The sequence below is a fragment of the Pecten maximus genome, chromosome 1, assembly GCF_902652985.1.
Source record: "Pecten maximus chromosome 1, xPecMax1.1, whole genome shotgun sequence".
In the NCBI taxonomy this organism is placed as follows: Eukaryota; Metazoa; Mollusca; class Bivalvia; order Pectinida; family Pectinidae; genus Pecten; species Pecten maximus.
In genome coordinates this window covers 14,462,392-14,479,147 of record NC_047015.1, presented here as the reverse complement: position 1 = coordinate 14,479,147, position 16,756 = coordinate 14,462,392, and the positions used below count along the sequence as shown (strand labels likewise).

The 16,756-nt window shown below is 35.6% G+C and overlaps 1 protein-coding gene across 2 annotated transcripts in view; it reads left to right on the top strand.

The window, feature by feature from the left end:
• Window positions 1–16,756, top strand: part of LOC117325704 — a 56,866-nt gene that overhangs the window by 1,254 nt on the left and 38,856 nt on the right. For both annotated transcript variants that reach the window (XM_033882129.1, XM_033882137.1), the window contains exon 2: window positions 16,511–16,639. In XM_033882129.1, the coding sequence (XP_033738020.1) occupies window positions 16,630–16,639 (10 nt within the window). In that variant the 5' untranslated portion in view covers window positions 16,511–16,629. The remainder of the gene's footprint in view (window positions 1–16,510; window positions 16,640–16,756) is intronic.

The window sequence follows — 16,756 nt, the reverse complement described above, 5'->3', positions numbered from 1 at the left end:
TGATACAGTGACATGTCCCCCACACATAGATAACACACTCTATACCTGATACAGTGACATGTCCCCCACACATAGATAACACACTCTATACCTGATACAGTGATGTGTCCCCCACACATAGATAACACACTCTATACCTGATACAGTGACGTGTCCCCCACACAGAGATAACACACTCTATACCTGATAACATTATATACCTTATAAAGGGATATTCCCTAACACAGATATCAAACGCTCTATACCTGATACAGTGACCCCACCCCCTCCAAATAAAAACAACAACAGATAACACACTCTATACCTGATACAGTGACATGTCCCCCACACATAGATAACACACTCTATACCTGATACAGTGACATGTCCCCCACACATAGATAACACACTCTATACCTGATACAGTGACATGTCCCCCACACATAGATAACACACTCTATACTGATACAGTGACATGTCCCCCACACATAGATAATACACTCTATACCTGATACAGTGACATGTCCCCCACACATAGATAACACACTCTATACTGATACAGTGACATGTCCCGCACACATAGATAACACACTCTATACCTGATACAGTGACATGTCCCCCACACATAGATAATACACTCTATATCTGATACAGTGACATGTCCCCCACACATAGATAACACACTCTATACCTGATACAGTGACATGTCCCCACACATAGATAACACACTCTATACCTGATACAGTGACATGTCCCCCACACATAGATAACACACTCTATATCTGATACAGTGACATGTCCCCCAAACATAGATAACACACTCTATACCTGGTACAGTGACATGTCCCCCACACATAGATAACACACTCTATACCTGATACAGTGATGTGTCCCCCACACATAGATAACACACTCTATACCTGATACAGTGACATGTCCCCCACACATAGATAACACACTCTATACCTGATACAGTGACATGTCCCCCACACATAGATAACACACTCTATACCTGATACAGTGACATGTCCCCACACATAGATAACACACTCTATACCTGATACAGTGACATGTCTCCCACACATAGATAACACACTCTATACCTGATACAGTGACATGTCCCCCACACATACATAACACACTCTATACCTGATACAGTGACATGTCCCCCACACATAGATAACACACTCTATACCTGATACAGTGACATGTCCCCCACACATAGATAACACACTCTATACCTGATACACGCATGTGGGTTAATGTTGCGTCCCGTTTTGTTGCTCATTAGTGTATTCATGTAAAATATACATTGTTGTACATTGTTGCAATTTCTACATTCCAATGACGTCACATTGTTTACAGATCCGGCGTTGTGTCTGCACTGCCTGACACGAAGGCTTCATTCTGTGATTTTTAGTGTTTTTGTTAGTTTTCTGATAATTCAATTGATCAGGTATGATTAAACAACCCCAATCAACACGAGGTGTGATTGTAATTTTAAGTTTAAACCTCATGTTGCGAAAAATACTTCAACTTTCACTTTGTCAGTGCATTCGTGATCGCAGCTTCGATCGGCTGTCATGGCAACGACGAGGACGGTGGTTTCATCACAGTGACGAATTTACAAACTTGCATGTGTACAGCCGAAAACTTCTAACTATACCTTATGTCTTTGGGAATCATCTGTAAATAATTAATTAAATTAATTACGATCCATTGCATTCGTTTATTAACGTTTGTTCGTTTCTATATGCCGATTTCGATACTTAAAACACTGAAGAGTTCCAATATTGGAGAATGAACATTAACACTTGCTCTATGAATCGTCCTAGAGCACCCGACTACCCTAAATCAATACTGATGAAACAGGTACGAGCGTGAAGGTAATTGTACGAGAGCAACAAAAAGTGCTGTACATTCTTACGAAAATGACAAACATCGTCAAAATTACTTAAAAAGCAGTCAATTAATCGGCATTTCTTCAATTAACACCAGTTTATAACGCCGTTATGTAACCATACTTGAATAAATAGAAGAATGTACAGCACTTTTTATCGGTTTCTTAGCACGATGAATAAGTGTATCATATTTGTTTGTATGACAAAATACGTTGGTCGGGTGCTCTGGCCATATTTACCGACCAAGTGTTAATGTAGTCCTTCGTGCCGGTCACGTGACCACGCGAGAACACGAGGAACGACGAAAACATCCCGATAAAGACGTTGGACACCTAACATTAAAATCCGATAAAAAAAAAAAACAGAACTAACCGGGAAATCATTAAATATTGAATTTCTATTAAAACATGATGTTTTTTGTTCTTTTTAATTATAAATGCAACATTAACCCACATGCGCAGTGACATGTCCCCCACACATAGATAACACACTCTATACCTGATACAGTGACATGTCCCCACACATAGATAACACACTCTATACCTGATACAGTGACATGTCCCCCACACATAGATAACACACTCTATACCTGATACAGTGACATGTCCCCCACACATAGATAACACACTCTATACCAGATACAGTGACATGTCCCCCACACATAGATAACACACTCTATACTGATACAGTGACATGTCCCCCACACATAGATAACACACTCTATACCTGATACAGTGACATGTCCCCCACACATAGATAACACACTCTATACCTGATACAGTGACATGTCCCCCACACATAGATAACACACTCTATACCTGATACAGTGACATGTCCCCCACACATAGATAACACACTCTATACCTGATACAGTGACATGTCCCCCACAGATAGATAACACACTCTATACCTGATACAGTGACATGTCCCCCACACATAGATAACACACTCTATACCTGATACAGTGACATGTCCCCCACACATAGATAACACACTCTATACCTGATACAGTGACATGTCCCGCACACATGCATAACACACTCTATACCTGATACAGTGACATGTCCCCCACACAAGGAAGTTATTCGTAACTCATTTGCTATCAACCTTGCCTATAAACAAATATTGATTGATTATATTAAATTATCATCCTTCAAATCTGTTCTTGTTGATTATACTTATTAAGTAAAAATAGAATTTCTCTTCTGCTACAGATTTATACCTTAAACCTCATCAGTATTTGGATTTTAATGATACAGGCCATGTTATCATTTCTTCATGTGGACATTTGGGAATTGAGCAAACTAATAATGGCATATTGACCTGATATGGACGTTTGGGAATTAGTCTAAGTTGTTGATACATTATTGGGTTGTTATATTATATGGATATTAATGGACATCAGGGAGTGAATATCCATCACTTAGTTATTGATGTATTGATCTCTAGAGACTGTAAACAACCTGAATAATATACGTTTGTATTGTATACAATATAAAATGGCTGGTAAAATACTCGGAGGAAGACAGAAAATTGTTTGTCTTTGCTAAATTCTTGGTGAACCAACAGTATGATACATGTATACAGAATGTACATGTTATACAATCAATGGTTAAGGTCACATAAAAAACGTGATGAGGACGAATTCAAAGGCTGCATTTGATAGTGTCATATTCCACTGAAATTGTTTTGTTATTTCATGAACAAACAACCCAGGTCCATTGACCATTTGGACCATTATAAATATGAAACTTCAGCCCCTAGATCAATAATCAACTCGACAGTCTTGACACTTATTTTAAATACGGTCCCATTATATACCGATAATCATCATGAGACAATTTCAAAAATGCTACTTGCCCAAAATGTGTCGAGACAATATATATAAACATATAACTCATCCCATATAGCTTAAAAAACTTGAAAAAATACTTGTTCAAAATATTCTTTTCTTAAGAATAAAGCCAGTTCGAGTTGTTTGCATAACTTGTACAACTTTTGGTCATCTGAGCCTACAATTTGTCTTATAGATTGAAGGGTCTTAAGTGCTTTTAATTTACTAAAATTTTGAATTTCATGACATTAGGTTCTCACATTTCCCCATGGGGATAAGGTTAACTTTACTTTTAAAAAAAATTATCAGCATTTGTTTAATTTGCATTGGGATAAATTTGAATTTGGTTCTAATTATCTGTATGAAATGGTCTAGAATATAGTTCACATTTCAACACAATTTCTCCAAACAAATAAAGGTTTTTAATTAATGGAACCTGACAGTTAGTGTATACATGTTTATGCAGGTTTATATATTGCAATCATGGTAGATTCCGCTTTATATCAGTAAGCTCAATGTAACAGCAGCCTAGGATTATACTAGCAGAAAACAGAAACTAAAGTTCTTTTCGATAGTTATTATTTTACATGATTCCTCGATGATGTGTTCATAATGTGGATTTCTTGATTACTTCATCATTACTGGATACATTTTGATGATTTTTGTTGTCCTATCATAAATGGTGTTTGAGTGAATACTGTTAAAACAAGGGTACCATACGCCATTTCCTGATCCTAATCAGTAGCGTGTGTCCCACCCTGGCATCAGTCGCTGCTCTTACTCTCCCTAACATTGACCCAATCAAGGTGTTTAGGGGCATATCTGGACTGTATGGTGGCCAATCATGAACTAGAACATTGTTTTGAGCAAGAAAGTCATGACTAAAACCTTCCAATGCAGGGCCTTGCATTGTCCTGCTGCAGCTTAAGGTTACGTTGGTGGATAAGAGGAAGACCATATGGTCTCAAGACCTGATCCCAATATCTTGCTGCTAAGATTACCACCTATGACCACAAGAGGTGCTGCCCAAACAATTACCCTCCCCAAATCTGTCGCTTTCCGTTAGGCATGTGTCAGAATATCGCTCACCACGACATAGATAGACAAGTTATTGTCCATCTGAACTGTAAAGCGAGACTTGTCAGTGAACAACACACATCTCTAGTGGGCCAAATGAAACAGATTACGTGCCTGTGCAAGCAACCACTGCATTTGACGTTGGTGTCGCCTTTGCGTAAGTGGTAGACCAACACAGGTATGCTGTGACCTTAAATGAAACTCTAGCTACCAATTTCTAACCCTTCTTCAACACACTGGCCAACCATGAGTTCCTACAACTTAATGTGCTGTCTCCGTCTGAAATCGTTTAGGAGGTCCGAGAGAAGTATTCCTCTATCTTGACATCGCAATGTAATGTGCAGGCATCCGCTCTTGGGACGGTCACCCAATCTCGCTGTTACTGAGGCTGAGGCACCCAACTAAAGGGGATATTGTTGTCTCATGTTGCCTCTTTGCTACGTGACGTTGCAAATCGCCCTGCATTATAAGAGCAATGGCCCTAGCCACTATCAACTTTACTTGTCAGAACAAAGCATTTTGCTGTGTAATCGCTTCAAAAGAAATGTTGTGTAACTAATCTGTACTGTTCCAATGTTCTATTTGTAGTGATTTACCAAAACATCTGCTGAAAGCATGCAGCATTAAGTATAAGGGTCATAGTCAACTGAATTTTTAACTTAAGAACATTTTCCCAGTGCAAGAAGTTAGCACAGTGTGAAATATAATTGATTTTAGATCAGGTGTCTAAAAGTTATATTTGAAAAACCGAACTTGTGTTTCTTTTTTCTACTAGTATATGAGAAACTACCTAGAATATCTTAAAGTTCATGCAATACTCAATCATTTTGTCAAGCTGATAAGCTGAGAGCTTCAGATTGTGCTGTTTAATACCCTGCCACACATTAAATGATTATACATCCTCTGCACTCTTAACAAATTAAATTCCAGTTGTGAATTCAAAAGCTATTTGCAGGCCAATACACATTGTTTCAAATACTCAAAAAAAAACCTTCCTTGTTTCAGCTGTAGTGCTGACAGTCAGAAAATGGATCATGATTGATTGCTACACCAGGTTAATGTTTATTTCAACATGGTGGTTTGTGGACATCCTGTATTCTGCAATTTCCTATATGGACATAATTGGATGTGTTGTGTTTATCACAGGAAATTTCTGGAGAGATGTTCAAAATACAGAGAATTCTCATTTGTATTTTTCTATTTGCAGTGTGAATTATTCAGTCTTCAGAAAGAAAAAATTACCAAAATCGGCAAAAAACAAAAAATTATTTCCGTGTAATCTGTACCCAAAGCTGGCATTAAGATTGAGGGCATATGAGGTTATGTTAAGATTGAGGGCAAATGTCATTGGTTAAAATTAAGGACATATTATGAGGTTATTAAAGATTGAGGAAATGTGTGGTTAAAATTGATAATATATGAGGCTATGTTAAGATTGATAATATATGAGGCTATGTTAAGATTGAGGATATATGAGGTTAAGATTGAGGATCGACATATGTGGTTAAGATTGAGGACACTATACACTTTATGTGGTTAAGATTGGAGACCCACTGTTTATACAAAATTGGTTTCCCTACACCCAATGATACTTCAGACCAAATATGGACCAAATCTTTTCGTTCCAACAGAAGAAAACGGATTCTTCCCCTATTTGGGTCCAGCCCCTCAGGCTCTCCTTTTTTGGGGGGAGGGGGGCATCATTTTTAGCCAGTTTGATGCATATTTCCTCTGTTGAGCCTGCCTTGACTCAGGCCCTTGCCCATCATTTATACAAGATTGGTTCTTCTGAAATTTGGTTGAAATCTGCTCAGTCATGCATAGATTCATTATGAGTAGTGTAAAGTTGATGAAGAATGGATGCTGTCAGCAACTTCAGACCAGATGAGCTATCAAATAAAAAAAATTGTCTTATTAAATTTTAGATATATGTTTTTTGGGGCCTTTTTTGGGAATGTCTTTGATTCAGTTGGTACAAGCAAAGACTATATATAGCGTGTACATACAGTATCAGTTTGTTTTATCTTGATTGTAAATCTGCTGCATGATCAGGCCAGCTTTGATATATCTAAGTGTGTGGATGTGTCTTGTGCATCAATATCTGTCACCATTGGTTTCACAGAGGCCACAAAGCATGGCTGGGTGTTTCACTGTACATATATACTTCCTTAAGTATCTTGTTTCAAAGATCAAAGTGCCCTACTGTACAGTTTAAATCCAGATCAATGTGTATAATAGACAGCTAGATTTGCATGGAAAGGTCAGGAAAGCATGAGGCTAGAAAATAGATCAATTGTTTTCTAGCCTGACTGTGTTTCTGTAAGTGATGTCAGTCTAGATACCTTCAAGTTTGTGTCAAGTGTCAGGAATATTACATTTAGCTCATTCAAATTGATATACCTTTGGAAACCCATTTTTTTTCAAATAACAGTGAGTGGCACAAGTTAAGATGTTTTAATTTTTGATTTTGTATAATCTCAGCAAATTAAACAATGCTTAATAATGCAGAACAAAATGTAGGACTTGATTGATCTACAGTGTATTTAGGTTAAATTGTGTACCTTCCATGGGTAATTTCCTAATTTCCCTGGAACAAAAGTCAACTAATCTTTTAAAATTGACCTATACCCATCCTACCAAGTGGAAAACAAATACTGATTATTGTAAAAACCAAAACCCCAATCTGAATCTGTTCAGAATGATATATATATGCTCCTATAACTTAAAACTCCACCTGGATTAATTAATTAAGTATACCTAGAGGAAATACCTCAAGTTACATTCATAATACCTGTGTAATGAAATGATATTTGATTATTTTACTTGTATGGATTACTGAAATCTGAGGCAAGCTTTCATATATTTCTGCCTTCAGCAGTAGATGTTGACAGAGTATGGCTGGGAGCTGTTGTAAAAGGCCATCTAATATGGACAACACAAGACACAAGTGTATTCTGAATGGGCGTATGTTGATTTGAAACCTTGTCATCAGTGTAATGGATCTGTTATGGGATTGGCACAACTTGCTCTTTCTTGGAGGCAAGTTTGCTTTCAGATGATGCATTTAGTTGATTGTATTTTATATGTTAATGGTTGCTTTGAATCAATAAAAAAAATTGAAATTAGAAAGTAGCATTTGAAGGGAAATGCCACCGTATAAACTAACAATTAAAAAGAATGTACTACAAAAAATACTTACCTCTTAATCAGTTGAGTTGCCATATAGCAAGGCTGAGTGTGTTAATACATTTCTTTATATTGTGGAATTTAGCACTATTAAACTTAATGTCTATAACATTTCAGTTTTTTCCCAGGTACTTTTATCATGAAAAGCTTATTGTATAGGACACTTTAACTGCATCTGTGCAATTTAAACTGTATAAAATCTAATTTTCTGTAGGTAAATGAATTATCAGATCTATTAGTGTGTCCTACATACACAATGTAGACCTACTTCCTTGTTGTGTTTCAGGAATCATTAAAAAGACATGAACTTAAATTGTTAAGCACACACTGTCTGTATATCAGCTCTCCACTGGTTAAAAGTCACAACTTAGGAAGTATGTGACAATCTCATTTGGCCGATGCAGAGAAAAAGCACCAGAGCAATGAGATCGAAGAAACCTGAAAAGTTCACAATTACATGTACTGTCAGTAGTCTGCTGCAGGAGCTGAAGGCGAGTTTAAAACATGACTCTCTTCTTTCCAAGATCTCAATTACAATTTAGATCAATTAAGGCCAAAGATCGAGATAACTGTTAATGAGAATTTTAGTTTATCCTGCAGCAGTAGCTCAAATTTCAGACATGTGTCCGTGTTTCACAGATGTTGATCTTTGATTCCTTAATTTATCATTTTTATGCTATTGTGTTTAAAATATAAATAAACTAGGGGGAACAGTACATCAGCTTATAGATTCGGTTAAGTAAGGATATGCTTATATTACAGGACAATGAAATAGTATAAATTGTACTGGCATTGTTAGATCAGGATGACTGCTTATATTGCAGGACAATGAAATAGTATAAATTGTACTGGCATTGTTAGATCAGGATGACCCGCTGTCATCTATCTGCCAGGATAAAGTCCAGGAGAACAATTGCTGTACCCCTGGCATCAATCAGTGTCGCTAGACGGCTAGGTGAAAGTTTTATAGAGTATTGTGTCAATACGAATGAGGAAAACAGCTTCAAAGTATTTGACATGTGTTTCTTGTGACAAGACATTTCCATTGGTACTTGTGGATCAAATGACCTTGACTGTGACCTTTGACCTACTTTTAAAAAGCTTTTACCTTGGCCACTGTATTTTAACCATATGAGATACTCAGGACCTGTTGACCTTTACTTTTTAAAAACTTAAACCTTGGCCACTGAGTGTGTTAGTATGAGATAGGGGCCTTTATATTTGACATGCCTGTTCCTTGTGACAACATGCACCTTAATTTCCATTGGTGCTATATTTGCAGACATGCTGACATTGACAGACCTCAACGATTTAAAAAAGAAATAATTCTGACTTTCGCCCCAATCTGCAAGCTATTCTGATAACTCTTATTCAACATCTCAATATAAAAACTCCAAAATTTTGAATTTATTAACCTGAGCCTAATCCTGTTTCTCCCCTGAGAGATTTATATTGACTATACATGTAGTCTATACATAGCAACATTACCTAAAACCTTACATTTAGACAAAAACTAAAATTTACAGGAAAATACTTGATTCATGCATTATACATTTTTGTATATAAACGACTGCAGATGAGCTTTGAAAACAAATTATTTGATTGTAATAATGAAGTAGTAAACAGTATATTATCTGGCATTTCAAACCTGATTAATTATGTACATACATGCAATTTTCAACACAATTAGTATAAAACGCCTACATATTTCTGTGTAATGAAATTGAAATCACAGACCAATAAAACGTATCCATAAACTCTCCAGGCGTTCCCATGGTTACTGTCAATATAAGATAATGGCTGTCATTAAAGCTATTGTAGAAATGATGTGCTATGTTAACAAATATGGATGTAATTGTGGTTTTTGTTCTTGAATATATGAAATATGGCGTTGCCCAGTGAACATTAGATGATCCAAGCATTGATTTGAGCCAGGGAATACCCAATATTTGCAGACCTGTTTGTACATTCTATTGAATGTCTATTGGGTCTAGCCATATGTATTCTTTTGTAGATTTGCTGATTTTGACAGATGGATGGTTTTGTTATACATCACCTCATTCTGTTTATAAAGGGTTAATAATGTTTTGCCTTGCATACCTAGAAGTGGGGGATTGATTTTTACCCATTGACAATAGTTCAGTCTCGTTAAACAGCCGCTCATATAAGTTACACTGATTTTATAATTAGAAATTGACTAAAACACACGCAAATGTATATAGGAATATTGATGTAATATGGAAGAGATTGAAACCATGTACACCTTGTAGCAGAAATAGGTTCTGTGGATATTAGGAGGATAATGGTTTAGGAGGTTGTTGCTTGTCTGTTTGGTGAATATACCAGGATCTAAAGACATTTTAGGGATAATCGTTTATAAACACCAATAGAGGAACAGGTTAGTATCTATTATTGTCATTATATTTTTATATCAACAGGTCATTAGAGCCAATAAATGGTGAGCAATAAAGGTATTAAATGAAACAACATCGGAAACACAACATAAACTATGTTGGTACTCACACGTATATACATAATGTATCCTAAAAAGATAAATGTGGCTATGGTTATATCTTGTGGTACAGACCGACGGCTTTCAGGTAGGTCATAATTGTTTATATGTTAACAGTTTTGAATAGACGTTTTAGACATATGTTATACTGTTATAGAAACTATATGTTGTAGGCTGTAGATCTAATGGTAAACGGTTCATTGCAAATGCGTTGCACTGAAATTAGTAGGTAAGTATTTAAATGTGGATACCTGTATATATTGACGGTATATTGGGTGTAATAGTAAGTTTAAGAAAACTACATAATCCCTTGATTTTGCATTTTGATATATGAAAAATATGTAACATATGCTTGTTTTTTTTTTCATTTTATGTTAAAAGATATATCATATCTAAATATATATAATAAAAGGAATTAGAGTAGGTGAGCTAAGAGACTTAAAAATATCATTTTATACATCTAATAATTTTATGTGTGCAGACACTTGCTTACAAAGAAATACATGTATATATGTGACCTAACAAGTGTCCTTTACGGAGACTCGCCTGTGACTGTCTACCTTTGATGGACTTTAGTGTTGTGTATGATGAAGTTATATATAGACAGTCTACTCTTCTGTTTGATTAGAATCAATAGAGCATTATACCTTATGACCAAGTAATAGTTCACAATCAACTAGATCTGTTTGGTTTTAATGTTTGATGAAGTTAAGTGGAGTTTTACTGACTTCATTGTACTGATGAAGAAATGTTGTTAAATGACCGACTTCACTGATTGGTACATGTACTGATGAAGATTGTTTGATATAAAGATAATGATCAGGTGCTTTTTGATCATGTTCGGTATGTGATATCTGTTTGCTTGTTTTTCTATTCTGCAAGTAATCATTCATTTTTGTGTGCTGGGAGATCATGATGTCTAATTGCTGGGTGTCCTGATAACAACAGACTCAATTGTTCTTGACCAGATTCCTCAAAGAAGGTGAAGGTAATCATTATTATCAGGCCAAAGAGGTGGTGGTAATGGATTCTAGCAGTATAGGGTTATAACAGACATGTGTCAGCTTCACACCTGGGTTAATAAAACATACCACATCACCTCTTGTGTTTCTATTGTACAGCATCCGGTGTATTTGTTATTGTACATGATACACTATTGCTAACACTGAAATAGACATTGTCTGACAAACAAAGTACATCCCGTATTCATAATACATATTATATATGATTTAGAAGTGTGATTTATAAGTACTTTACAAATTTTGTATTTGTTTGATTATACTAAAACAAAATAATAATGGCCATTTTGCTAAAAATCATATATTAACCACCTTCTTTTATAATAATAGTGAACGACCTGACTTCTCTTTTTGCAATATTACTAGTTGAATGTTGACAATTTCACTAACAGACTCTCCATCCTTAGGTGGTTTGTGATGAACAAATTAAAGTTAGACTACCAGTTTCAGATATTTTCTGTAATCATTTTGGAATTTTCTATGGAAGTATGTCTGACTGTGATGAAGATTAATGTGTTAAGTGAATACTTGTTACTGTTAAAATCTAAATACATGTAAGAACATCATGTATATTTACTCACCTTATAGAGCTTTGTTAGAGGGATTTTTTGTTTAACTACTGCCCCTGCAGGTAGGGTGTAAGAATTGTACCTGCTGTCGCCATAATCACGATCATAAGAGGTGACTAAATTTGGGGTCTTATCTTTTCTCCTCTTTCTTAACAACTTTGTTTTTCATAGTGTCTCCCTTGATAGTTTTTGGCCTTTGGTTAAACGTTCGCCTCTGTGAGGAAGCTTAAGGCTTTGGGCTCTGTCCCCTGGCTGAGACATACCAGAGTCTTTAAAAATAGTAGTTGGCTTTTTGAGAGTTGGACAACTGGTTTGCCCATTGTCAGTATAATGTGATGTCTTTGGCAGGAAGCTTCAGTGAGATAGCACTATAAATCGGGGAAAAGTTTCGGCCTATCACAAGGAGACTTAACACGAACATATCGCAGCCTCCCAAAACACACATTCGCACTCACCACACACATGCGTGTTGCACGCATGGGAGGCCGTCTATAAAAGACCATAGCAGTTGATAGGACCTCAAACAATAATAAACAAAACCCAACTGTTTAACTAAGGTCACACTTGAGTAACTAAGGTTACACTTGAGTGGCTATACTTGTGCTAATGTCCTGATCACGGGTTTGATCTCTGTTGTATATCTATATATGCACAGTACTCACACATTTGATACATATTGTGTAAAATAGACACCTGTGTACAACAGAAACCTTAGAGAAGAAAAAAACACCTGTATACAATGGACACCATAGAGAAGAGCAGAAAAACCTGTGTATAGTGGACACCTTATAGAAGAGAAGAAAAACATGTGTACAGTGGACACCTTAGAGAAGAGAAGAAAAACCTGTGTATAGTGGACACCTTATAGAAGAGAAGAAAAACCTGTGTATAGTGGACACCTTATAGAAGAGAAGAAAAACATGTGTACAGTGGACACCTTATAGAAGAGAAGAAAAACCTGTGTACAGTGGACACCTTAGAGAAGAGAAGAAAAACCTGTGTATAGTGGACACCTTATAGAAGAGAAGAAAAACCTGTGTATAGTGGACACCTTAGAAAAGAGAAGAAAAACATGTGTACAGTGGACACCTTAGAGAAGAGAAGAAAAACCTGTGTATAGTGGACACCTTATAGAAGAGAAGAAAAACCTGTGTATAGTGGACACCTTATAGAAGAGAAGAATAACATGTGTACAGTGGACACCTTAAAAGAATTTGATTTAAACATATTTTATTGTATCTTAATATATACATTGTACACAGTGTTCGAAAGTAAAGGTGGTCCGATGGCCCGAGGCTATAGAAAACCTGGCCGGTCTATGTAAAATTTCTTAGTGTTGGCCCCAATGGCTATGAAAAGTTTGAGTCCTGACATACATTTTAATTCATGTTAACAACATTCCTATATTTTCTGACAAACGATCATATGAAATCAGAGTTTACAATCAAGGTGTTTTTACTTAGAATAGCGCGTTATTGGCTTCAAACATTTAAGTGAGTATGAACTTGATGATGCAAGCTTTTGCGTGATGCAGTTATGCTACTTTAAACAATATATGTTTACAAAATAGGTCTATCGAAAAATGAATTGGGGCTAAGGGATTTAAATTTTCTGTAGACCAATTGTCTAAGGAATTTTCATACATACTTTCAAACACTGTGTACATGGGAATTGGGCACAAGTTATCAAACTTATATTAGAAGAATAAACACCTGTATACTATGGACACATTAGAAAAGAGAAGAAAAAACATCTGTATACAATGGACACCATAGAAAAGAGAAGAAAAACCTGTATACAGTGAACACCTTAGAAGAATAAACACCTGTATACAGAGGACACCTTGGAATAAACACCTATATACAGTGGACACCTTAGAGAAGAGAAGAATAAACACCTGTATATAATGGACACCTTAGAGAATAAACACCTGTTTAGAATGGACACCTGAGAAGAATAACACCTATGTACAATGGACACCTTAGAAGAGAAAATCCTGCGTACAATTGACTGCTAATAGAAGAATAATCACTGGTGTACACCAGACACCTAATAGAAGAATAATCATGTGGTATAATGAACAACTGATAGAATAAATACCTGCATCAAATGGACACCTATGTTCACAGAACACCTAGATTGTAATCTTATACATGTATCTGTAAATTGATACACTGGATGGTTCATGATGTAATCTTCTAGGAAAAACCAGTCTTGGGTGGGAATATTCAATGAATACCATGCACATGCCTCAGATCTAATCACCTGTGGGTTGTATTGTCAGACCAACTGGTATATAATACTGTATACTGTGTAGCTACCTATACCATAGACTTGTGTGTAATAGACACCATTTAATATAGATGTTTGTGATTAGAGTACCTAGATGGTGCAATCTACTAAAAATCGATTGATTTATTTTGGTACAATATGTGCATTCTTGAATGAAAGCTAAAATACTGAATTATTCATACCAACAAAGTCCTATAACCAGAGAAAGTGCAGCTTGTACTATCCATGATGTCATTTACTGAAGGGATTATAGAATCAGTTCCATTTCCATATCAAACATTAGCTTGCCATAGTCACATAATATCCATTGGGAGATTCATATGGAAGAGGGTTACGCCCTCCCCTTCCTCCTACTTTTCTTGGTGTTCTAAAATATACCGTTACAATTGTGTGTTCTCAAATTCTAGAATTGGGGATTTATTACAATATACATATATATATTGATCATGATAATGATTTTTGAGTAATTTTTTGTTATACTTCTGTAACACTCATCCTGTACCTGTATTAAATTGGTATTTAGCTGATAGTGTAGTCTTTTGATGGATATTTGAATTATAGTGTTTCAAGATGTACTTTGTATGATCAATACACTTGCTGTATATGCAATGTTGTTTTTTTCAATTGCATGGCCCACCATCAACTTAAATATTTCTTTTTTTGAAACAAGATGAAAAAGGTTGAGTGTACTGTATATTTACAATCTGAATGATAATGTTATTTCATGGAAAAAATTGGACTTTTTGACTACAGGTGTACATGCAAGGTTAACTAGTGGATTTATGTAGAAGAATGGAATGTATTTTGTTCCATAAGGAAATTAACATTGATCCTCAAAAATCAATGGTAGGCAGACAACTTGAACCTGATGAACTGTCCTCCATCTCATACAAATTAATTAATTAACGGTGTTGTGTAGAATCACCTCTTGCATGAAGACAGTATGTTCTAGTTTACCTGGTATTTGGAGCCTTATAGTGTCATCTGCAAGTGTGATATATGAAAATACTCCGATTTACTGAATGGACTTTGGAGTGTTATTTTGGGAGCTTATTTTTAATAACAATTAGTTTTAAACCAGAATTTATTTAGATAACTTATGAAAAATAACTACATTTGTGTATAAACTGAAGCCAGTGTATCAATTGTAAGGCTGTGTATTAATTTCAAGGCTTCACATGCAGCCATGCTAAGATGTACTTAATCATGGCCATTATTTCATTGTCATATATGCTTTGAAATGATTTTTTTTAGTTGAATTCATGATGCCCATGCAACATACCCAATATTACTAAAATAAATTATCATCTTGTTTATTTGTCTTCATATTTCTTATAATGACTTGAATACTCAGTACATTATCTAGGGCATTGCTGATTACTAAAGATGAAAGAATTAGTTACACATAGCTCTTTTCAGTTTTGAGGTTCCTAACAATTCATTACTAGCTAGGTGACTTTGGAAATAAGTTCAGTAATGAAGACTACACAAAATCACCACTTAGCAGCTAAATTTAGAACTAGCAACATTATATATGGAACAGAAAAGAGAAATGCTTTGATTAAGAGTAAATGAAGTAGTTTTGTAATTAGAAATCTTTTCAATAGATTTGCTTTGACAGTGAGATGATTTCTTTCTTGAAAACCAAATCCCAAATACTAGAGGCTGGTAAACTATTTGGCTGTTTGGAAGCGATAGCTAGTATGTGAGGTCTATAAATTAAGGTTTACTTAAGTCCCTATCCATTAATGTAGTGACTTGTAGGTATATGAGTTACTTCTTGGGATAGTGGAGTGTTATATTGAATTGGGTCTTCGATCAACAATACACAGAGTTATAGCCCTTTGTTCAAACCTTAGTCATGTCGCCCAGAACTTATCATCTTGTTTTATTCTCGCAGGATGGTTACTTAACTGATTCAGAAGTATCTTTGCTGCACTACAAACAGAGTTGTTGCCCTGGATCATTTAAATGCTTTACCTTAGTCTGCAATGATCACAAACACAGCCTGCTACATGTACAAGTCACTTCATGATATTAAATTGATTTCACACTTCAATCCATCTAGTAAGAACAGAAATCTTTTGAGAGAAATATTTTTAACTGATTGCTAATTATGAATGATTATTTAATTTTTTCAGGTGGTATAACAATTTGGCAATGAAAAGAGATCAGGTGTAGGGAGTTTGGACCCCGAAGTAAGCAGTGGCACACTAGTTGTGGAATTATGGTCTGTGTTTGGGCAGTTTTATAGGGGAACATGACAGCAGGTATGTACTTGTAATTATTTTCATTATGTTATCAGTTGGTGAAATTCAGTAGACACAGTGGTTGAAATAAAACATCTCATCTCATGATGACAATGCTGCCAATAGTTCAAGTGAACC